Source organism: Camarhynchus parvulus, chromosome 1A (genome assembly GCF_901933205.1).
Source record: "Camarhynchus parvulus chromosome 1A, STF_HiC, whole genome shotgun sequence".
NCBI classification, from domain to species: Eukaryota; Metazoa; Chordata; class Aves; order Passeriformes; family Thraupidae; genus Camarhynchus; species Camarhynchus parvulus.
The window spans coordinates 31,853,181-31,877,548 of NC_044586.1; the positions used below are offsets into that span (position 1 = coordinate 31,853,181).

General features: G+C 36.8%; 1 protein-coding gene across 1 annotated transcript in view; it reads right to left on the reverse strand.

Moving 5' to 3' along the window:
* Positions 1 to 24,368, reverse strand: part of OTOGL (otogelin like) — a 90,019-nt gene that overhangs the window by 55,208 nt on the left and 10,443 nt on the right. The window contains exons 8-24 of the mRNA XM_030960826.1: positions 23,487 to 23,692; positions 20,664 to 20,791; positions 19,930 to 20,036; positions 17,627 to 17,733; positions 16,806 to 16,931; positions 15,994 to 16,102; positions 15,712 to 15,758; positions 14,198 to 14,343; positions 12,487 to 12,610; positions 10,669 to 10,846; positions 9,800 to 9,924; positions 7,807 to 8,016; positions 6,817 to 6,982; positions 5,699 to 5,773; positions 5,108 to 5,160; positions 4,268 to 4,430; positions 1,024 to 1,131 (exon numbers count right to left, since the gene is read on the reverse strand). Coding sequence (XP_030816686.1) covers positions 1,024 to 1,131; positions 4,268 to 4,430; positions 5,108 to 5,160; positions 5,699 to 5,773; positions 6,817 to 6,982; positions 7,807 to 8,016; positions 9,800 to 9,924; positions 10,669 to 10,846; positions 12,487 to 12,610; positions 14,198 to 14,343; positions 15,712 to 15,758; positions 15,994 to 16,102; positions 16,806 to 16,931; positions 17,627 to 17,733; positions 19,930 to 20,036; positions 20,664 to 20,791; positions 23,487 to 23,692 — 2,178 coding nt within the window. The remainder of the gene's footprint in view (positions 1 to 1,023; positions 1,132 to 4,267; positions 4,431 to 5,107; positions 5,161 to 5,698; positions 5,774 to 6,816; positions 6,983 to 7,806; positions 8,017 to 9,799; positions 9,925 to 10,668; positions 10,847 to 12,486; positions 12,611 to 14,197; positions 14,344 to 15,711; positions 15,759 to 15,993; positions 16,103 to 16,805; positions 16,932 to 17,626; positions 17,734 to 19,929; positions 20,037 to 20,663; positions 20,792 to 23,486; positions 23,693 to 24,368) is intronic.

Here is a 24,368-nt window from a genome sequence, read left to right on the forward strand (position 1 = left end):
CAAGGAAAACCAACAGTCAGTACCTCCTCATAATGGCAGTCTTCTGCTGGATATTTTCAAGAAAATGCTTTCTTGTGTTCTTTATTTCAAATCATACAGAAATTCAGGAATGGAATAAAATTATCAGACCTTGAAACAGAAAGCTATACTGTGAATTGCTTCAGAAGATACTGGTGATTCCGTGGCAAGAAAGTGCTGAACATTTTGCCATTAGCCCATCTGTACTATAAAAATGCATTAAAAATAAATGAAAAATCTCAAACTTTGCAGAGCTTATGCAAATATTTCCATCACTACCTCCAGTGTAGATAAGGCACAATGCCACAACATGCTCATTCATAAGACATCAGTAGTCTATTTTTTCTAAATTTTGATAAAGGTCTGCAAATTTTCAAAGTTGCTACCTGTAAGATTTCAGGATATCAGACAAATATGGAATGAGTTTAGGAAATTAATGCTGATATTTTGCAAGATTACTTTTCCTGCCAGCTACATTCAGTAGCTTACACAAATTTATAAGAAAGTAGTACTGGCATCCTCTATTTTTGCTTGTGTAAGTGTAAATCCTCGATTGATTTGCCAGTGTGGTTTTAAACTGATTAAAATCTGTCATGCCAATTTTTTTCCATTATAAAACATACACTTAACTGATTATAAATATTTTGGCTAGAAAATTAGCATATCTCTCTTTTTCTCCTTGTTTTTCTTTCTTTATATTCTATTCTGCAAAATGCCATGTCTTCATTTCAGAGACTAACAAATATGTATGGAATTAAGCATTTGTTCTTGACTGCTTTTTAACTTGGATATCTTCAGCTTTGCTTTCAGATCCGAAAAGGTGTTCACCCCAAAGTCTTCCTACTTATCCAAGCCTATCAATAAGCCTAATAAAAGATATATCCTTTAACTATCTATAAACAAGCATATATGTTTTTGATTTTCAAAGTACACAACACATTTTCTGTATCAGTTTCTCCTTGGGTCTAGACTCAGATGATTTGAAAGTATGCAGAATGAACTCACCAGGTGTAACATGGAGTAGCTATCACTTCTCCTGACAGAAATTCTCTGTCTTTCCAGGTGCATGGACAACTGTCAGGAATATAACATTTCCCTCTGTGCTCAGCCATCCTTCAAAATTAAAAAAAAATTATTAAGATGAAAGAGTAAATCCAAAAGATCAATGTAACTGAATGTGTAGTGTGTTGTTGAAACCCCACCAAGAGCAACCAGTCTTCCACCTAACTAAGGAAAATTGTTTCATCAGCAAAAGCTATCCAAATCAAATGACCTCCGCTGTGCACAGCTGGAGACCTGGCCAAGCCCACAGCTGCAGCTCTCCCTCTGCCTAGAAAGGGGTATGTTGGTGTGGGCTGCAGCTCCCATGCAGGAGTGTTAGTAGTACAGGTATTCCTCTCTGAGAACTCCAGAGTATCTGGCTACCATGTGAGCTGCTGAGGCTGCAGCCAGACTGCCCTTCCTTGTCTGCTGTTCTGTCCTGCCAGGAAAGCAACTGGACTGGAGTGCCTGTTCCTCTGCATAAGACAGCACCTGGTCTGTTCTGAGTGCACAACAGTGAGCTGGCCTATGGCATCTGCTGCACAGTTTATGAAGAGCAGTGATGGAGGTAGCTTGCCTACACAAGGGAAGCCGAAATAACTAACAAGGTTAAGACAAAACAGGCATTTAATGCAAAAAGTGTCAAATCTAATTAGATCAATAAGCGACCCAGATATATGGTCAACCACACATTTGCTATCTCACTTCTACCTATTTAGCAATTTTAACTTTCTTAACAAAAATGTTACTGACAGTCCTGGTGCTGTTCTTTAGGAGAGAAATTCCTGGAGCTGTCATGCAACACATGGCTCAAAGTACAATCTAGAGATTGTTTCACTGTAAGTTGAAAGGAATACACAGTTTTGTTTTCTTCATACCATTGCTAGTTCATTAAACAGTAATCGGCTCTAAATAAAAGAGTCAAGTGTTCAGAAAATTTCTCAAGGATAGGAAAACACCAAATTAGATGGCTTGGGAAGGTACTTAGTCTCTGTCAATAGAAGCTAAATGTCTCCCAAGAAGAACATCAGTATTGCTGGCGCTGCCTAAAGGCAGGAGATTATTGTAGCCCCATGAAGTCCCTTTCCATACTACTCTTTGCATCTGCAACTCAGTTTAGCCCCATATCTCGAGCTCAGTGTAAGGGTGACTTTCAGTCTATCTTTGGGTATCTTTGAATTTACTGTTATTCTCAGCTCATTTCCTGATGAAAATTTGGGCTGTTACATTATTCAACTTCTAAAGGATATCAAAGACTTCCAGAGACTTTCTAATTCTTTATCACCTCTTCAACTACTGACTAAAATAAAAACAAACTGTTGTGCAAGAGCTTTAACAATAGGAAATGTAAACCATTTTTACTTTAGGAAGACCATTCGCTTGCATGCTAGAATCCATCATAACATGATTTTCCAAAGGAAAGGGTTTCAATACCACGCACAAACTGCTTTACTTTACAAGCACCATAAATACCCAGAGTGCTAGAATAAGCTTTCTGAATAGAATAAGGTGCCAGCCTGCAGGGGAATTCAGGATTCCAACCCAAAAGCTTCATTCAGTCAAATAATCAAAGATCATTCAGTCAAATAATGGGTAGTAGTAGAAATAAGGTGGGAAAGGAGAACCAAAGAGAAGAATGGCAAAATAAGAGAATTTTAAAAACTACATTACAGTAAAATGTCTCATAACAAGTTTTTAATGACTTGTCCACTTAGATTTAATAGCAGGAGACATATGTTTTACATTTTCCTGCATAAAAAAGAGACCTTTTAAACTAATTTTTAAGATAATACAGCTGCCCCTTCCTAGTTAAAAGCCATACTCACTTTTTGGAACCATGAGGCTGAAATTCATAATTAAGTGCAATTTAACAACAAGGACATTACTAAATGCACTGTGTTATACATTTACTTTTCAACCTCATAGCAAAAAGATTGCTTATTCTCTTATGTAATAAAAATAATTCATGTGTTTTATTCTATTATTTGACAGAAACTTAGGATTTTGCTTGTCTGTACTCCTGTTATATCTCAGAAAATAATCAAGTAATACTCAATTTGAAATGGTATGACTGTGAAAACAAGGCTTTAGCTCTGTTTTTGAAACTTTTATTTTAGTTTCTTCAAATTTTCCAACGAACTTTCAAGTCAGTACTGCTAGTTTAATTTCATGTAAATATCACAGTAATGTTTCAGTTTGTTACCAGTTTACTACTCTTACAGATTCATGCACTTTTTGTGCTAAAATAATTTTTTATTCCCATAGCACTAATGGTCCTGAAAGCTAAGTTCTCAGTTGAGGCAGAGGTTTTAGAGGACTAGAGAACACCAGGCAAGAGCTAGTGAAATCTTAAATAGCTCTGCCTGAAATCTCTACCTTCACCAGTGCTTAGTCATCTGTGAACATCACAAGGTGCTGGAATGGAAATGGTAACAGTCTCATTTATACTCTGATCTGTGCACAACTGATACACTGTCAGGAGACCACCTGGCTACAGTGAAACCAAACGGAATGTTGAGAAATAAAAGGGAGCAGTCCACCTGAGACGAGCAGCAATTACAGCAATTTGCACAGTATATTTGATTGCTCAGTCTGAAAATGCACACAGGAGGTGTCAGGGGAGGAAATGGAAACAAATGGAAGTGGTGATTGATCCTGACACAAATAGAAGGTTTTAGATTTTACACTTGGATTTGACCCCTGCCAAGCTCAGCAGACTCTTTCTGGGCTCCAAATCCAAACACTAAAGCTCAGAAAACAACAAAAGGACAGAGGGAATGAAGGGAAATAGGGCAGAAACCTGGCCACTCTCCTGCCCTCCCTGCCCCTAACTGGGCATCAGCAATGTAAGCCAGAGTAGAAATTTAGGTGAGACAAAGACTTAGGCAGCAATAAGCAGGAGCACAAATGGTTTCCATCAAAATATTTTGTCATGTTTGCTTTTACATTCAATTAAACTACACTGTGCAAATGGTGGAAGTCATCTCCTGTCCAGATAGTCCCAAATACCAGCCAATTGGAATGTAGCAAGCTGGATATCTGATGGCCTTTTAGCTGTTACTGTGCGTCTGTGACAATTTATGGAACAATAGTTTCAAAATTAGAAGTGTGATACCACTGGAATTTAACAAGCAAAAAAAATTTGCAAAGTTGAACTGTGGAAAATATGCATTTGGCTTGTGCTTCAGGTCATTCCATCAATGCTTACCCAGGGGGGCAAATGCAGCCACTTGCACAGGGTGGTGAGGGGACACAGGAGAAGTTCATGGCAAGGTTCGCACAAGAGATCCCACAATTCACACCCGCTGCTGGTAACCCGGGCACTGGAGATCGGCAGTCATAGTAGATTTTTCCTTCAGGGCATATGTGAACTTCAAATGCAAAATGAAGGTTAAATAAGATCAGCTGCTCTTTTACGTTGAAGGTTTTCTATTTGTTTTTGTTCACAATCTATTTATTGGGATACAAAGGGAGGTTACATTACAGTTCATATAACAATGTAATTGGAATAACAGTGGATGACGTAATCTATATTACAGGCACATAAAATTAATGTGGGTACAAATGTAAAAAAAACAATGATATTAAGCATCTGGATGTATGTGTCCAGGATCTCACACATAGTCCATTCTTAATGACAGAATCATTACACCTTAGGCAGAAAAACCCTTAGAAGTGCAATTTTCAAGGTACTTCTAAATACATTAGAAATGCATTAAAAATTTACTTTCTAGAAATCAAGATCTTAAAATTTCCTAAACATGGACAGTGGCCTAATTATAGGTATTCCCATGAGAACACATTGACCTAGATGGCACATGCAATTATTTATTTCTTTTAATTTTCCAAGTGACTGAGTAGCAGAATTTGCTACAGAAAAAGAGGGAAAACCCCCCAAGACTATTCATCCTCCTAATATCCTATTTTAAATATTTTGTGATATAAAGCATCTCATCATTTAAACATATATGAGGAGAAAACCAAATGAATATTCAATATCAAATTCTCTATTTGTGCAACTTTTATATGGGATAAGACTGTAAATTACCTATGTTTTCTGTAGTGGCTTCAATACATTTCACTGTTCCATTCAAACATTGACTAGAAAAAAAAAAGGAAACCAATGTTTATTCAAGGAAAAATGCTTTGTAGTCACCATGTTAAAAAATATTATACAATTCAACCTTATTTAAACAACAGAAATTAGGAGGAGAAAGAGGACTAAAATCCAAAAGCTTGAGTTCTGCCCAATATTGTCTTGGTAGTTTCTAATTCCTGATTTGTAAAGAGGGCCTAAATTCATAGTTTATGTACTATGTAATTTCCTAACTTCCACTGAAAGAAAAAAAAAAGCTGAGTATGTCAACCCCTGTGAGAATGGAGGGCCAGGTGATTTAGGATGCAGGCAGTATAACACAAAACTTTATCCACCATAGCTCACAGAATTTTCCAGGTATTTTGTTAAAATAATCAGGTACATGATCCAATTTATACTAGGCTCTCTTATTACTAAGTATGCAAAAAAAAAAAAAACTTGATACAATAAACTTTCAATCTCTATAAGAAAAATTCTCAAACCACTTAAAGATGTGTCCAAACTGTGGTACAAGAAAGACAAAAGTCTTGCAGTCAAACCTACCAGGAGCCTGTTGGTGTAGGAAGGATTTCTCCAGGCTGCAGTGCTTTGCCTTTGTAATGACAATGACAGCCAGATCTGTTAAAAGAATATTCATGAATTTAGGTAGAAAAGCAAGATGAAATGGGACTTAAGGCCCTCTATCAAACTGTTGTGACATGCAGGTCTCATCATAACATTAACTTAATTCTTTAACTCAATCCTTATATGTACAATATTCTTTGAAAGATAAAAATTTAAAGATGATGCTCAGACTATATTGAAGTCAGTGGCAAAACTCACATCATCTTCAACAAAGCCAGAATTTTCCTCAATCTCTGTACTTTTCATTTGATGTTTCTGTGCCTACTCTAATAGAAAGGACTTTTTCTTTTCAGTATGGGAGTAGAATGAAAACACGCAGTTCCCATTCAAAGTGTTGTTAAAATCATGAGGTAGAGCAATTATCATAGCAAAATCCATTAACTCCATGATAAGAGCCAGATAGGCTAGAAGTAGTAATAAAATTATCTAGAAACCATGAAAAAATATGTGAATAAGAAGATAGTTCACACTCTTGAATAGTTTAAAACAGTTTTTATCCCTACATTATGAACTTCACTGATATTCCCAAAATATATGTTGCAATGAACAGAAATAATTCTGTAACTACCCATGGTGGTAAGCTGTAAAATTTTGGGTATGCAATATACAAAAACTGTTTCCTCTCACTGACCATTTCCTCCCATTTAACTGGAAAGGTTTGCATTGTGACACAGAAAAAAGACACTTCTAGCCACTCTTCCCATACTATCCCATTCTTTATGGATTGTTGCTTTATAGATTCCTTCTCACTTTTTTTTCAAGTGCTAAAAACAAGATTTTCATATGAAAATGCTATCCCATGAAATAAAAAGTTTCACTACCCTTCTCTAAATCAGTTTGACACATCTGCTCTAAAGTGAAGCACGCACAGTAACAGATGAGTATTGACTGAAAACAGAATATTAAATCTTCACATATTGTTTGTTATCTTCTCTAGGCAGTCTGCATTTTGAGGGAAACAGCAGAAAAGCTACTTTAAATCTTGCTGGAAAGAGGAAAATGTGTCCATACATATATTATATTTTTTTATTACTTACATTGATACACAAAAGTTGACTGACTCTTCAAAATACTTCCCATCAGGACAATTACATCCTTCTGCACAGTCATCAGCACAGATATTTGCCAGAGAAAGTGAAGCACAGGAATGTTTACAAAAAGAAGAGCACTGATGATAAAGCATACCACTGTGACACATCACAGCTGGAGGAAAGAGAGGGAGAAAGAAGGGAGAACAGCATACTCTTAAAATGTGAAAAATGGAAAACAAGGTAATGTATCATGGAAATTCCAAAAAAAAAATCAAAGCAAAGGGGTCTTGTTGCACTGGGCTTAGTTGAAAAGCATGAGAAAAATATGCTGTGTTACCAATTTCTAAAGTTAGAAATATTTAGATTAAGGTGGGTTTTTGTTAAAATAATTCTTTGACTGGAATAATCTGCTTTGTAAACAGTAGTTTTCTGTTCTTTCTATTGTCAAATTGTAATAGTAATTCAGGCTTCCAAGAGGTGAACGGTCAAGCTAAGGCTGAGGCAGTATTTTATGGCTTAGAAACAGAAATGCAGCAGTTGGACTTCAATAACCCTTGTGGGTCCCTTCCAACTCACAATACTCTAAGATTCTGTGAAATGCTTTGTTTTAAATTGTATCACGCACCCTGCCCTGCCCAATCTAGGGAGACCCTGCTAGCCCAGCTTGCCTTCCCTTAGGGAATGGCTCCACTCCTGCCACTCCCTGACTCCTTTATCCTAATAGGGGCTTCCATATGACTTAGGGCTTCAAAGAAAGAATTCCATTTCTCTCTGTGAGCAATAGAAAGGGCAGACATCCCTATGAGGCAGCTCAGGGCACTGACTCAGATGCCTAATATAAAGGCTGTTACCATTCTCCCTTAGTACATCATTACACCATGGCACAATTCTAGTTTCCAAGAGAAAGAAGCCAACCCCAGTATTTTGTGGAGTGATTGAAATTTGTAGACTTTTACACATTTCTGAAAGATATTCCATTATGGAAACATTACTCACCACAGTAAGAAACGTGAGATCTGAAGTCAATGACGGCGCCGTGCTTGCCACAGACATAAGCATAGTGTGCCAAAGCATTGCACAGGCAGCTGCTGCCACATTTGCACGCGTCGAAGCGGCAGAGCTGGTAGTACAGCCCTGGACTGATGTAGGCATGGCAGGGAGCAAACACCTCTTGGTTGATGATATCACAGTGAGATGCATACCCAGCTAAGAAAAGGTGACATTGTTTTAGCCAGGTTCATTTTAATATAACAGTTAGTCAAATGAATAGCATGGATTATTAAAATCAAACATAGCCAGGTGTGCAATATAAACACTTGCATACAATTCTACAGTTTAAAATTGATATTAGAAGCAACTCCCTCAACAGCAAACTCCACTTAAGATAAAAATAACTTTACTAAAACTAAATACTAAGTTATGCCTTCCTCTTATAACACAGGAAATTTAAATGGCAAAATAATATATTTCAAAAGAGTAGTTAAAGAGTCACCCAAAGCTTGGAATATGATTTTCCTACTTGACATTCATTTAGCTTTAACATCAACAATGGCCATGTACTTCCTGGCATGTGGTCTCAGGAAGTATTACAAAGCAGAGCTTGAGGGCATGCAAATCCCAAACTGGCCATACACCTTCTAGCAGCAACAAACCCTCCTCCAGCCCTCCAGCCACTGAAGCAGAGACTACCACCACAAGTGGTGGAATAGCTAAGGAATTCTGTGATGTGGGTTATATTTAAGCCACTTTTGCTGCTGAAAGAATGCACCTCCCCTTCAACTTCCATACACACATTGACAGAAGAATTTCCCATTTTTTGGACTCTCAGTAAACTAGATTCAAGGACTGAACTTAACTCAGTTGAAAATTAACCTGACAAAATAAAAAACCAAACAAACAATCTCTTTCTTTTTGTTATTGTTGTTGTTGTTGTTGTTAATCAGGTCACCATCATCTCAGACTTGGACAAGATGCCTGTGCTTGTAGTGTGGTGTGGATCACTTCACTCTCCACTGCTTTTTAGCAGTGATTATTAGAGGATCAGGCTGGAAAGGACCCTCAGAAAGTCATGCAGTCCACCCTCCTGCTGTAGGCAGCACACATTTATGTCAAAGTCCACCTTCACTGAGCTAGCACAGAACTGAGGGTGAGGCATGAAGGCTCTGAGCTGATCTGGCTGAGAGATCTGGCTGTCTTGAGAAGACAGACAACAAGGAGGGTATAAAAACTCCTAGAATTCCCCACATGGTTAAAGATTATTGTTATTCTAGCCTTGCTTCAACAGGCTTTAAATATGGATAAATCCCACATCCCTAGTGAGATCTGATGTCTGAGCTATTAAAAATATTAGACTACATTCTGTCAGAATTGGCAACTACAGTCTACCCATTGTCTTCATTAATTGAAAAGAACAGCAATGCAAAAAGGAGACAGTGAAAGTTCAACACAAACCATAGGCACGCCAACCAGCCAAAACTAAATCTTTGCCCAGGAATTTGAACAAATTTAAGGTTCTCAGATTGTCTGCAACAGTTCTTGTCAGAGAACATAGATGGAGGATAAAGAAATTTTTAATGCAATAAGCATGGAGAAGCCAGAGACAGGACTTTTATTCTCAACACTGTCTCCTGTACTTTCTTTAACAATCATGCATCAATCTTTCTTCTCAACTGGCAGAATTTACAGGACCATAGATAGTGAAAAATCCACATGTATAGTAGACAGCAGAACTTAGTGCTCATAGCCAGTACACCCAGCACTAAATGACCAACTACCTTTTATTCATCAAGAACTTACTTCATTTTATATACTAAATGTATGGAAAAAATGGTCTTTGCCTATGCCAAAAAAAAAAGAAAAAAAAGAAAGAAATTGCACATCTAAGCCCGAAGCTGAAATACATGTAGGGGCAACTTTTTCACAGAGAAAAGAAAAACTGTCCCATAATAATAAGATACAGCTAAGTCCAGACTCCCCTATGAAAACATACCATTTTGCTGATTCACGTTGCAGGGATCAACCACAGGAATATTGATAGGTATGGAGCAAGCTGAGGAAACCTTCCATGCATTGGCATGAAGTTGTGGAGTCCCTTCTATCATCCCTGCTGGAGATCTGAAAAGGCAAACATCAACACAGCAAGCATCCTGCTGACCTTAGGGTGTACATGGGTGGGGATACAAGTTCATTAAAGAGGCTTAGATGCGTAGTCACATTGAACAGTCAACATGCCAAAAGAATTTCCATCTCTGAGATATAAAAGAAGAGAGGGCATGTGAAACTTTTTCCTCAATATTTTATTCCTGTGAAAATGTCCCTACATTCCAAGTCTGCTGTGCAGACAAGTTTTGTGACATTATAGCTTGAGGAACTTTGGAGGAAATAAGGTTAAAACATATGGAAAGTGTGCCCTTCTAATTAAAATATTCCTGTGGTTCAGAATTACATTGTTTTACATTAAAACTTTATGTGGGGAGGAAAATAAAGCAGTAGTAAGCATCAGCCATGTGATGATAATACAAGTATCATCACCCACTCTTTTTCTCAGTGCTCATATATTTGCTCTGAAGATAAGGGAGGAACAAGAAAGGGAAAAGTACATTCAAATAATATCATCATCCAGAAAGTTCTACAAGTAATATGGCAGCTTTCTATAATTACTTAAAAAAAATCTTAAAATGCATAAATTGTTGACTTTCATATTTATAAAAGTGACTACCATTTTAATTAGGACATTTTATATTGGTTAGTTTAATAAAGTTTGAGCATGTTAATGAAAATAAAACATCGGATGATTATGTTCAACAAAACTTTTCACTTGTTATTAAACACAATATAAATGCACAGCATGAAACTTACAGAAAATCATCTCTTAAATTTCCATTGTAAGTTCCACATAGTCCTAATGTTCTTCTCTTCCATCTGACATCAACTTGAACATAGATCCTCTCTCCATCTTTAGCAAACAGTATCTTCAAACCAAAACTAGTTTTCAGTTGAACAAAGAAAGAAGATATATTCTGAATTTCAATAGCCCCTGAACATAGCAAAAGAAGAAGAAAAACAAAGTCACTGAAACCCAACTTCCAGGTTGTACTTGTTTACCCATTAATTTAAAAAAATTTGAAAACTCAGACATAAAATGAAAAACTGTGCACAACCTCACCATTAGCCAAATATCCTCATGCATTCTCCATGTCAGCTTATTTCCAGTAACAACACAAATCAGGAATTCCAGGAAACATTAGAAAAATCTCACACCTTTCTGTACCTGCGAGTTATCTAGAAACCATGCTTGCGCCTCTCTTTGGTTTTTTGGGGTTTTTTTGTTTGGGTTTTTTTTTTATTTTAGAAGAAAGCAATGCAACTGCAAGCCTCTGGCAATGAGAAGGTAAGACAAGAAACCCCTGGTTTCTTAGTCTCCAGTGATATTACAAGAGTAATTAACAGATGTCTGTAAAGTGGATTAAATCTTTAGGTAGCAGGTCCTCTCTTATCACTATTGACATGACATCAGTATAGCTCCTTCCTTGAACTGTATGTGAACTGAGCCCCTATCAAATTCCCAGCTTTCCTTCCCAGCAAATCCATTATGTGAGGAAATGGAAATTTCACAGTCACAGCATCTGCTACACATTGTTGGGCTACTTGCAGCTGAAGGCCTAAGTAGACCTGCCTTCATAAGCAGCCTCTACACATGCACACACACAGAGACTCAGGTGCATAAACCAAGAAGGGAAAATAAAATCCTTAAAGATGTCCTTAGGGGATCAGACTTACTAGATACACACAATTATCAAGAGAGTGACACCAAAATACTTTTCATAGATTATATTTGTTGCAGACTGCGGAAAGAGACAAGAAAGTGAGTAGAGACTAATTCAAAAGAAATAAAATGAAGTTACCAATCAAATTACAAAGCAGAACTGTCAACATAGAGCATAACTGAGCTATGAAACTCATTGCCATAGGAAACTGTGAATGCCAAAAGCAGTACTGTGACTGGACAAATTCAATGAAAAAAAGACATAACTGCAATCACCAGCACAGGACTTCCTAAAATCTGCTTTGCTGAAGGCTGGATAAGAACTTTATTCTCACTTTACTCTTTTAGAAAGTGACTAAAATTCCAGTAACTGGTCACTGTAAATTTCAAAATTTAGCAATATCATTTCTACCTTCAGTGTTTAACTTTATAACATGCTTGTAAGGCTGGTTTATTTTACAATCCTTTCCAAAACCATGAAGTAACCTGTCTGAAATCACAACATAAGTCAGCAGTGAAATCAATATAAATCCCATGGAGCACATGGATTCTTTTCCATTCTATTTAGTCTAAAAAGCTTTAAACAAGCTAGACCTTAGAATCATGGTCTCTTCACCTCCTTTCTTTTTCTTACCTCTCTCCCCCTAAACACAAACAAAATTAGTGGAATTTCTAGGTACTCCGTAAGATAAGAAATGCAAAGAAATGAGGGCATAATGACGAACTGTTTTATAGATGATAAAAATAAATTTCTATAATTATTACTAATGTTCTAAGAAGCAAGTGATTGTATGCTTTTACAAGCTATGCTTAAAGAAATTCCTTTTTCATAGACCTATATTATTAAAAAGTTTTGGAGCATATAAGAGACAGAATGTGAACTCTGGTAATATTCTTCATTCACTTCTTACCATTGAGGTTAAAAACTTGGTTAGCGACAGCTTGGATTTGACCATATCTTGTGAGAGTTACTTGTTTCCTCACATCGTCTTCAAGAACCAGTGTTATAGACTCAATGCAGGCGTGGTCAAAGTTCTAAGGAGAAACAAGTTTCACCATCAGAAACAGGCAATGTCATTAATATTACCATGGAAAACAGAACCAAACAAACAGGGGGGAAAAAGCATATAGAAAGGAAATACCAGAACTGTCATCAGGTAAATCAGTTGTAAACTATCACTCAATTAAACAAGGCGCTCAAAATTGTATGTACAACATCATATAACATTGCTTATGCATAATCTTCATATGCTAGGAGAATGCATTTTAGCTATTATGGTAATATTATAAAAAGTGGACAAAGGTCCCCAGATTCTGATACTGGGTTGAAAATTCCGTATTTGCACGACCACCCTGGCTTCTGCTCATTGATGGCTTAACCATTGGTAGAGCAAGAGTCTGACCCAATCTAAATCAAGCTGCTGCAACCAGAGCACAAATGCAGCAACACAGGAGAAAGAAACTTTGGCACACATAAAATGTAGTGATGATCTCTGATTACACATAAAAAGGACATAAATTCTCCAGTATTATATTACAATAATTTATAAATATCTGACTATTGAAAAATTGTGACCTATAAACCATGTCACATGCATCATTTTAGTGAGCAATCCAGGCAGAATATATGAACCTAAATACAGGACAAAAGCCAACACCAAATTAGCCAAAACCAAGCATCTTATGCTCCCCAGGGACCCCTCTGCTTTCATCCAGAAACTTTTCAAGGCACCTAGAGCTCTACAAAAGGATATTACCAGTGGCAACCTTATTTTTCAGTGGCTACCTAACCAACCATTTCATGCTTGAGGCCATCTGAAATGCCTCAAGCATAAAATGGTTGGTTAGGTAGCCACTGAAAAATAATAAAAATAACACCTATGCAGGAGAAGGAGGTGCTTACAAGAAAGGTAGAGAGGCACCAGATCACAATCAAGCTTTTGAAAGGAGGACATGAGAGATAGTCCCAGAGTAGGACATTGCTCCCTGCTGAGGTGTTCAGACATCCCTGTCCTCAGCACTTGGTCAGCTGTGAGTTGTGAGTCACAGTCTCAAGGTCCCTTCTCCTGAGAATCTAACAGCACCACTAAATCCACTCTCCCAGATAAGTACTCTTTATAAGCACCTTTATTCCTAAAGCCTGTTGTTGAATGTCTGCCAAAATATTTTCAAACAAGCATGTGTGGTGTCTAGTCTCATAGATGGTTTTCTAAAAGACATTGTTCCAACAAATTAAATATGTTATAACATATCAAATAAAATCTAAAGCTACCAAAAAAAAATTCTTGCCTAAATAGTGATGTATTAAACCTACAGTTCTGCCAACAGCAGCTTTTCCAAAGCCTGACATCTGTTGGTGCCATAGCTAAAGGTGTTTATACAACTTTGATATGCATAAATGAGTAACTCTTTAGACTTGATCCCTCTGAAGTTGCTATAGCTTTTACGAGGGGCCGTATAACATGTAGCAACACAAACAATAACCAAAACAAAGCTGTAAGATGGTTTCAGTTTATATTTTCTATGTAACATTACCAAGTAGTTTACAGTAGAACTTACAGAAGATTGCCTGAAATATGGATGGACCTGATTGTTTCAACATTTCAAAAAAAAGTATCTTACCTGTCCACAAGGTGCTTTTTGTAAAGTGATTGTGAATTTGTTTTTTCCAGTGCCTTTTACCAAAATGTACTGGCAAATCCCAAGAAAGGTAAAATGGCGTCCATCAAATGTTGTGAAATGAGAGCTGCCTGTGATGGAGCACTCAGCTTGAGAGAAAAAGTATAAGGAATGTTCACTTACATACATAAGAATGTATCATTATTCTGCAAATCATGTAAGAGAGGGGAAAAAAAGAAACTTTCTCCCGATTTCTAAGTATACAACCCAGGCTAACTTTAATCTATCCAATAATAGCAACATTTAGAAACAAATTACGCTAGACACATCGATTTTCAACAGCCACCATCTCATAAAGAACACATCCATGTGCAGCACCTTTTGGTTCTAACTAGGTGAGATGCCTGTGACTAAAATACAAAAGACTTTTCTCTTTACTACAATTCAGAAGTATCCTAGAATATTTTGTCTTTTTTTTCCAATGACTCAATATGAAAGAGGACCTCTTTCTACATCCTTTTAGGTATTGTGGAACTGCTTGCTACCACAGGTATGAAGGGGATGCAGTTGTCATCAGGGCACATATTTGGGGTTTTTTCCAGTTCAAATCAGGAATGCACTGCCGAAACAAATCTCCAGTTCATCCCCACTTACCACACTTTGATTCACACCATGGGATAACATCAGAGCACACGAACTAGATCCATTTTGGCTGCAGGAGGTGCTTTGTTGGAGCACGTCTAACCTGATCCCATTACTAACAGCAGCTCTGTCCCTAGGACCAGGCCAAAGTAGTTGTAATAAACCCTTCATGTGCAAAGACAACATACACTAGACATAGAGAGTGCTTCTCAGTGGCAATTGTTTCACATTACTGATCCACACTGTCAAGCCTTGCTTAGCAACTGTTAAGCCTTATTACCTCATTCAAAGAGGGCTCCCTAATTTGTAAAAAAAATCTTTCACAACCTTCATAATATAATCTTGTCTGAGGTACAGAACTATCAAGGGAGTTTCACCACCTGACTGCTGCATGTTCCTCTGTGTAACGCATTACAGAGACATGCTATCTTTAAAGATAAGGATGATTAATTGAACATGAACTGCTATTACAAGAGACAAAATCCAGCCCACAGCATCAGAATGATGTTTGTCCTATTACTTACAATAAAGTTGCACCTGAAAGTGAGGAGATTCTTATACCTGGCCTAGGTACTGCACAGGCAATAAGAATACACCATCTGTGGCAAATAACATTAAGCATAAACAAGAGATAGAAAACAAGAGGTGGATGTGGCACAGAGGTAGGGGAAGCACGTGGGAAAAGGCAGGATGAGTATGATCAGGCAAATAACAGCTTCATTCCAGCTGGCCCACAGCTACTGTCAATATCCACCACTTAATCTTTCTGCCTAAACTGGCAGCCAAAAGCCTTGGATCATATACGGTTCTGGTGTCTTTAGAAAAGTTTATCATTTTTGTTATGAAATGAGAAAAGAGTAATGAAACACAAATACCTGGACAATCATGATCAGTGCAGTTCCAAATGCCACCAACACAAATACTAAAAAGGAAAACCACAAAACAGAGTAATAGTGTTCAGATTGTTAGCAAAATAAGTAGTTTTGAGTCAATTAATATGCCTTGAATTCACACAGAATAGCCTGTATATTTTAATGATACATAGGCCTCAGACTGTAAAACATAAACAGTAACTATTGTTTAAAATTTGTGTGACTATGTTAAACTAACTATGGACAGTAGTCCTTGAGAGATGAAACACACAGGCTTTCACATACCAGTTGCTACATTCTTGTTCAATTTTTGAGCCTACAGGGAAAGCAGTTCCATGATAAATACAAGGACAATTCGACAAAGAGATACAAGTTCCATTTTCCAAAATGAGACCTATTGGGAAAGAAGTTAATTAATGAGATATAAAACAAATTAACCAACCCCAGATCACTGCTCTTCCCCCATCTGACTCAAACTTTCCAATCTCCCAAGAGGTGATGTTATCAGTCTTAAACAAGGACCAGCAAAAACATTTGCCCAGTGAGTGCAGAAAGCTCAGAGCTCAGCTCCTTAATAAGAAGTTGCCACTCTATCTCATTGCTTTATGAAAAATGTCTGCCTTAAGCATGTAACTGTACAGACTCAAAAATGAAAAGATTCTGAAATCTCACTATCTTTAATCTGTCCAGAACTAGGATGGTTCATAGTCCAGTCAATAATTTTTGTCCCATACAGGTCTCAGAAACTTTGGTTTCTTGTACAGAGCATGACACATTCTGTTTAAGGAAAATTTCTATAGATTTTTGAATAATTCAAATAAATTGGACTAAATCTGTGCAATATCCTATTGTAGGAAGCACTAGTAACATCTCCAGATTTTAACTGATATTGCATGCTGAGACACATTTGTATTCTAGATAAATGTTTATCACACAATAAAGGGAAGAATCACAGTGACAATAACAACATCTAGGGCAGAATTTACAATATTCATAATTTCCAGGCATTAACTTTAACCACAGTCTATTTAGACATCATTATGATGTTTGATAGTAGCTTTACACATATTTTTTGAAATAACATTGACAATATTTACCATCTGGACAGTAACAGCCATCTAAACAGTGCAGATTGCTGCCAAGACAATCCTTTTCAAATGTGCAAGTTGGTGGACAACAACTGATACAGTCACGGTGAACAAAGGTGTCTTCACACTTCTCAGCTAAAAAAAACCCCATGGTATACTGAACATTAGTGCAATTTCTCTTTCCATGCTAGAAAATCCTTTTCTGTCAAATCAACATTGTGCAGCTCTTCTGGTATAGATAGGTAATCAGATCAAGTAAAATGGATGTTTTGGAGGAGTTTTAACTGATGAACTATGGTGAAGCTCTTGTCAATATTTAAGTCTTTCTTTAGCAAATCCTTATATCATCTCTCCAAAATAAGTTATAGCTTCCGTGACATTCTGTGAATGCTTTCATATCTCAGCTAGTTCTAAGCCTTGTGTATGAGGATGAGCTGCAATTGATGGGTGGTAGTGATAACAAGAAGGAGTTGGATTAACTACATTAATTCTGTTATAGGGCCAAGAGAGGCTGAGAGGTCTTCTGGGACAAAGAGCAACAACAAATCTCTACAGATGTTTGCTCTTTGTCTTAGAATATGATCAGCACACATGACTTTTCAAGAAATCCACAGAAACATGATTTTTTTTTTATATAAATCATAGCACAATGGAATTAAAATATTCCTTGAGCAAGTCACTGACTTCATTGTTTGCCAGCAAGACAGAAACTGGCTGATCAGCTTGAGTATCAGGTTTGAGTTCTACACGGAAAAATGTTGTCAAGGTGGAATATTTGAACTGAATACATGGGATATCTCAAAGGTTCATGCTTTATTGAAGAGTCTTACTACAGGCAGGAAAGTCATCCCTCCAGTCCCGCACTGGGGACCCAGCGTGAGAACATGCTCTAGCGTACTCTGTCACTGCCCTGCAGTATGTTTCATCATCATCCACTCTGAAATGATAAAATAAGAGAATAATCAAGGAACACAAATTCCATCTAAAAATTTCTGCCATGTGACATGGCACAGGATATTTCACACATAGCTGACACCACTCAGTCATAAAGGCACCCAGGGAAAATATAAAAAGGAATGAGCTATACTGAATACACCATAGTGGTTTTATCATTTGATCTCACTAAAAGTTATTTCATTTTAATATTACAACAATGAATAAAACCACTAATATATTATTTTTAAAAAGAGCTGCTTGAAGTGAAAGAGAAATGGGACCTTTTCTTGAAGACAATGGACAACTCAACAGTCTCAAGATCCCCATCTCAGGCTTCTCCATCCTGCATGACATAGAAACTCTGAACTACACTTAAAAAAGGCATTCTGGTTCAAGTGAGAACTTCAAGTCTCCAATTGCCTTGACCTTAGACGAGAAGAACTCTATTATGGACTCCTGACCTTGTGCTGAAGTTCTCAGAGCCAGAAGTATTATCCACTAAATACTGTAGACAGGCTCAGGGTAGCACAGCCGTGGGCAAAGACAAGATTTCTGCCTTAGTCTATACAGAAGAAGCTGTACAGTGCATTTTTACCAGAATCAAATAAAAAGACATTCATTAATATGTAGGCAAGTTCAAATTTTATTCAGATGTAAGTCACATATGGTGAAATACCACCAAACTTTTGTTACTGTGAAAGTCGAACAACTCACAACATTTGCTGTGGAAGATCTGATGCCAAAATAAACTAGTCATAACATGACATTTCTATTATAAGCATGTTTATGACAGATCAGTTGAGTTTGCCCCTTAGCACACCAGATCATGCTTCCAAAATCAATCGCCTTAAGAATATGTTGTATTGTGTTTGTATTCTGCTTTCAACACATCTATTATCAAATCAAACACCACTACACTCTTTGTTATAGTGATCAGAGTCTCTCCAACTCTCCTCATCTAATCCAATTAAATGGGTCTTAATAGAAAGAATACCTGGACTATACTATGGCCACACAAAAAACCTTCATAAACTGACACTAAGCCACAAGAAGAGAGGTCTCTTTATAAACAAAATAAGCCTAAATTAATGAATTTCTGAGACATAGAAACTTCAAGGTTTTTAACATTCACAAAATTCACAGCAACATGTGTCAGATTGTTCACAAAAAATCCAGCCCTCCTTAACACCACAGCAGTGATTCAATATGCTACTTGAAAAAAATGGTTTTCATTATTCTTCAAAAGTCACAGTAAATTCCTGAGTTACAAAGAGACCATACAGAGGCAACTCATCTCTTTTCTGAGCAACACCAGTGTTTGCCTACAAACACAAATTCTTCTATCTGGACCCTGTGGTAAATCAGAAAACTAAACATTCATCAAAAATTGAACTAATAAGTTCTAATGGATTATAGTGAGGGATCCTTACGTTTAGTCTTGTGATCCTTTCTGTGTGCTTTTGATTAAACTGGTGATACTCTGAGAATTATATACTCTGGAAAAAAATCCTCCTATTTCTGACAATTACTTCTTCATTTGAAAACCTTACCAAAAAGAAAGTGGTACATTGCCCAATTATTTCTTCAATTACCAGAGTACAATTTTAACTTGAATGACTAGAATTAATTAGGATACCAGGTTGCCTACAACGCCAGCAGCTGAAGGGGTGTGACTCCTATCAAAGCAAGCAAGTTCAATTTCTTTGGGCAGCTCTGAATTTAAGTAAATGGCACCATTTTGTAAAAATTCTACTCATTTGAATGATAGTGGTTACTCATAAAAACCAGTCCAGCTGTGTCTGACAAATGGCCCAACTCCTCCAGTATTGTTGGTATTTCTTCCTAGTATCATCTCCACATAGTTCTGTTTCTGGGCCTCCAGATAAAAGTTTCATGGGTTTTTTTGTGATTAGCAACTCATCTTTTGTCATGAGTGATTCTCCATGAATTTACCTTGCACTTACTTGTCTAGTGTTTCCTTGAATCTATGTAAGCCCATAGCAATTAAAATATCCCTTGTCAGGCTGGTTCTGTGCCCTTTGTTCCCACACAAATCACCCCGAGAAACCCCGTCTCTTTCATTTTTAACTTGGTTCTTCCCAACTTCCCACAATGTTCTTTCATTCTGGTCCCACACAAAAGACTGAGCATTCATTTCATGTGTCAAGATTAAATACACAAGAATTCCAGTACCTACCTGCAAAGATCATTCATACAACTTGAAATATAAGAATACGGATCTATACTTTCATGACAGCTGAGAAAAGGAAACTGTAGGAATATTTGGCACTTGAAGAATATGTCCTGTGCATTAAGGAGAATCAGTAAATGGAAGTTAGACAATACTTTCTGAACAGGCATCATTCTCTTTAGCTTTGTTTCCCTAGTCCAAGGTCCTTTATGTCCCCATTAAAATTTGAGCATGGTGCTGTCTCAATTTACTATTATATCTCTTTCATTATTCTTCCTAAAATTTTTCCTCTGTGCCTAAGCCTTCTTGACTGCATGCTGGTCCTAAACCACCTGGGATGAAAAAGTGTGAAATGACAAAGAAAAGCATTTTGTGTCAATGCAGTAGCTGACCTGCAACTATTTCCACAGTATTTCACAATCTCTAAAATAATGAGGTGCAAGATGCCAGAACTGGAAACTTAACCCAAGTTTGATGCAGTAATGAAGAGCCCTACCAGCAGACTGGTGCCACTTGGCACATCCAATCTGAGCCTTTGTACTTTTAAGCTAAACATATGAAGAATTTCCCTAGCAACAGCCCTGATCTGAATCTTTCCCAAAGCCTCAATGCATTTAAGGTTTTTTCAACATTGTGTTTATTGTTAGATTCTTGTACCATAAGTAGGCAGTGAAGATTAAGAAAATACATGTATACATATGCATATATCTATGTATATACAAAAAATATAATTAATTTACCTCAGTGGATTCTGCATTGGCTGAGCAAGGACTGGAAAAATCTGAGGCAGTAGGGACACAAGCTATGTCATCTGAGGCTTGCACAGCCCAGCTATTTGCAAATTCAGCAATGTCTTCTGTATATTCACCTACTGCATAAAAACATTGGGAGAGAAACAATAAAAACTTGTCAACACAAACACATAAGACAGCTTTGAAAATTTTAGAAATTTTTCAATGTGTTCATTACCTCAATTACAGATGATTTCTGAGTACAAGTCATAAAGAGAAGTAATATCTTTCTTTTTTATTTCAGGTTGCATTTTACATGACATTTAAATAAAAATATTGAAAAATACATGACAAGGTGTCAGCTTGGGTCATTTTAAGTGCAATCGCTGATAATTTCATAACAAATATACAAATAATGACAAGTGTAAGGCATTGAATACTTAAGAAAAATACATTTCTTTGAAGCAGTTTAAGTCTTTCATCATGTTTCACAAAGGTCAGTTAGCGCTATTATCTCCCTCCTTTTCCCTCATTGCAGAAAAGCCGTACAACACACAGGCACAAGATGCCCAGCTCTCCTTGCGGCATGAGCACAGGAGAATTAATGAACAAAATGCATGACTGGAAGTCATGGCAACAGGCTTAGATACACGAACATACAAGAAGGTTGGCAGTAAAAAAACAGACACAAAATTGCCATATACTTGCAGCAAGAACTAGATACTGCATTTTCTCTACATTCTTAATTAGGTTAAAAAGGGTATATTTCCTCCACTTTGAAGAACCTGACAGTAATTGTCTATGCTATGGTTATCTATATCCATGCATGGATAGGAGACAAGATATTGAAATTAAATCAGCTAGAGGGTTTTTTTTTCACAGAGCTGTACTAGAGAAAACTTAATCTAACTTCTAGCACAAGAGGTACAAAGTTTGACACTGCAATGTGGAAAGCCGCAAAGCACGCTGATGAGATATACATACTTGGATCTCCACATATAAATGACTATAATATCCTAACCATCCGTCTGTTTTGCTTAAGAGTGAGGGAGACTTAGAATATTTCTTCCTCTCTGACAGAGTAGATCTTTATGCAGAAAACCTTTCCCAAACACAAAAGGCTGGGGTTTAATCTAGAGATGAACCTGTTGTTATAACTCTGATTTTACAAGAACATTAAAAATACTTTATGTACATTTTGACATGGCTTGAAAAAATATTCTAAGTCTTTAAAAAATACCACAAAATAAAATCATTGTCCTTGAAACAGTTCTGTATAAGATACAGTGTTTCATCTTAAAGCAACACAAAGATGGCATTAAAGGTGAAGATAAAGGAAGAGAAAATGGGTTTGTTTTTAAACTGTACTTTGAAATGGTATACTATATGCCTCTCAGCAGCTTATTTATTTAAGCATTACAAATAATGAGCATTTGGACTCTGGAAGACTCAGGATAGATGTAAGAGTTACCTTTACACTACTCAGGGAAGTAGTTTACCTGGGAGAGAGAAATCATATCAAAGAATTGATAAGATTTAGAAATTCTTAGAAAAATGTTGCAGCTTGGAAGGGATCTGAATTATCAGTCTGTTCTTGTGAAGATCTCAGAATTTCATGCTTTGTATTTGCAGAGTCAAGGCACCATGTCATACAGCTGGTTCAAGATTAAAGTAATTCATTTGGGTCTCAGTTGTACACTGCAATAATGCTACCATTTCTGATAAAGAAAAATGCTAGATGAAATGATCATGGTGGAAAAATTTAGCTCTGAAAACGAAGACAGGTATGAGCTGGAAATCTTTTATAACAGATAAGACATCTAAAGATACTGAAATTATTGAATTTTAGAGATCACATAAATTCATTCTTTCCTCCAAATATTATTTTTCTCTATTATTACACAGCAGCAGACTAAATTGGTTATTAAACATACTGTACTCTGATGAGCAGAAGTTACTGCACAAAACTTACTGCTCTCACGGCAGAAAAGCTGTGAAAAATGTATACTCGGGTAGATTTTTAAAGACTCTGCAAAGATACGTAGAGCCAGCATTCCTTCCCTAAGGAAGTTTTAAAGCTCCACTACTAACCATTAAAAAAAGGGAAAAAAATTACTGTGGGATACCTTTTGTGAGTTAAGAACATGCAGAGCCATGGGACTAGATTATCTCAGCAGTTAATGGTAAGACAATCTTATTTTGTTTGTATAAGAGACTGAGAAAAATACTCATATTTTCAAGCTCGTTCTTGCTGCTTTTTTTTCCACATTAGTTGCAAGTAAGACAAAAGTCCCCGTGGAGTATTCCCTACCTAGGCTACAGAATACAAGTTTAAAAAGTCATCTCTGCCTCAGACACAGCACAAAGAAGCTCCTCATTCTAGAGGAGCCCTTAGTCCACCATACCAACACGGGGATACAAGAACTCCCAGGAAACACCCTAGAAATTTACTTATTTCAACTAGGATTTTTATGACATTGCTATAAGAGAATGACTCGAGATTGTGCTCTTCCCCTCCATCTTTAAACACAGAGAAAACCACAAATATTTGTTTATGTATTTATTGTTTGAAGGCAATAGGATAAAGATACCCTAAGTGCTTTGCTGAGCAAGAGGTTTAAATGCACATACAAGTACTTTCCTGAACTAGGACCTTTTCCCTTGGCGTCTTTAATGATGAGGAGAAGTAAAAGTAGAGCAGATATACTATTTTACTGAAAAAACTGACACAGGACTGACTTTTTACAGCATTCTATTTATATAGCATTGTATTTAAAGAGAAAATGGAAATGGAAACTCTTCACACAAAGTAAGGGTAAGATATTTACTTACTGTTTTGAAGTATCAGGTCATCATATTTATTGCCATTAAAATTTCCACAAAGGCCACAAGGTTTTCCCTTATGATCTTCTGTCAGCTTAATATAAATACCAGAGTTTCCATCCCAAGCAAGAGAAAAACCAAATGTAGTCTTCACGAGAATATAGTCAGCCAGTCTCTCAATGAAAGCATTTCCAACTGTCTGAGGCAATATTAATCTAGAAAAATATAGTCTACATCAAAAATCTCAGATAAGATGAGGTTCATGCTAGAAAAACACCACATAAAACATCACCTCTGACTCAACAAGCACTTTTTCCTGGGTGTACACAGTCACTCCATTCAATTCTTCATCATGTTTTTACTATCTTATGTTTACTTCTCTATATCAACCATCAAGAATAGTGTTTTCTGCTGTCTACATCTATCAGTTGTACCAATTATAGGCTTGAAAGAATAATGCATCTTTGCTTTCAAAGCCTCACACACTGCATTGAGGAATACTTGAATTCACAAGAGTGATGCATTGGGCAAGAAACCACCAGCAGCCCTTCTGGGCATTGGGTCATCACTGGGTTAGACTTTTGCAAAAGGAGGAGCTTGCAGTACAGAAAACACCACTGACAAAAAAGCTGTAACTCTTCCTCCTTTGGTGAAAGACCACTGGACAATAATAAGCACAGATGTAATCCTAGTCTTCCAAAGTTACTTCTGTTGGGTCGAACATATCACCAGAGCTACCATTCTCAGATAGTAAAGGCATTACAAAGGGGATGGCAAAAGCACCTCAACAACTTTCTTAAAATTTCTGTACTTTATTAACCAGTAAAATATACTTATGATAGCCTTAGGCACATCTTTTTACTTACAAAAAGAAAGGTAAATTTGGAGGTT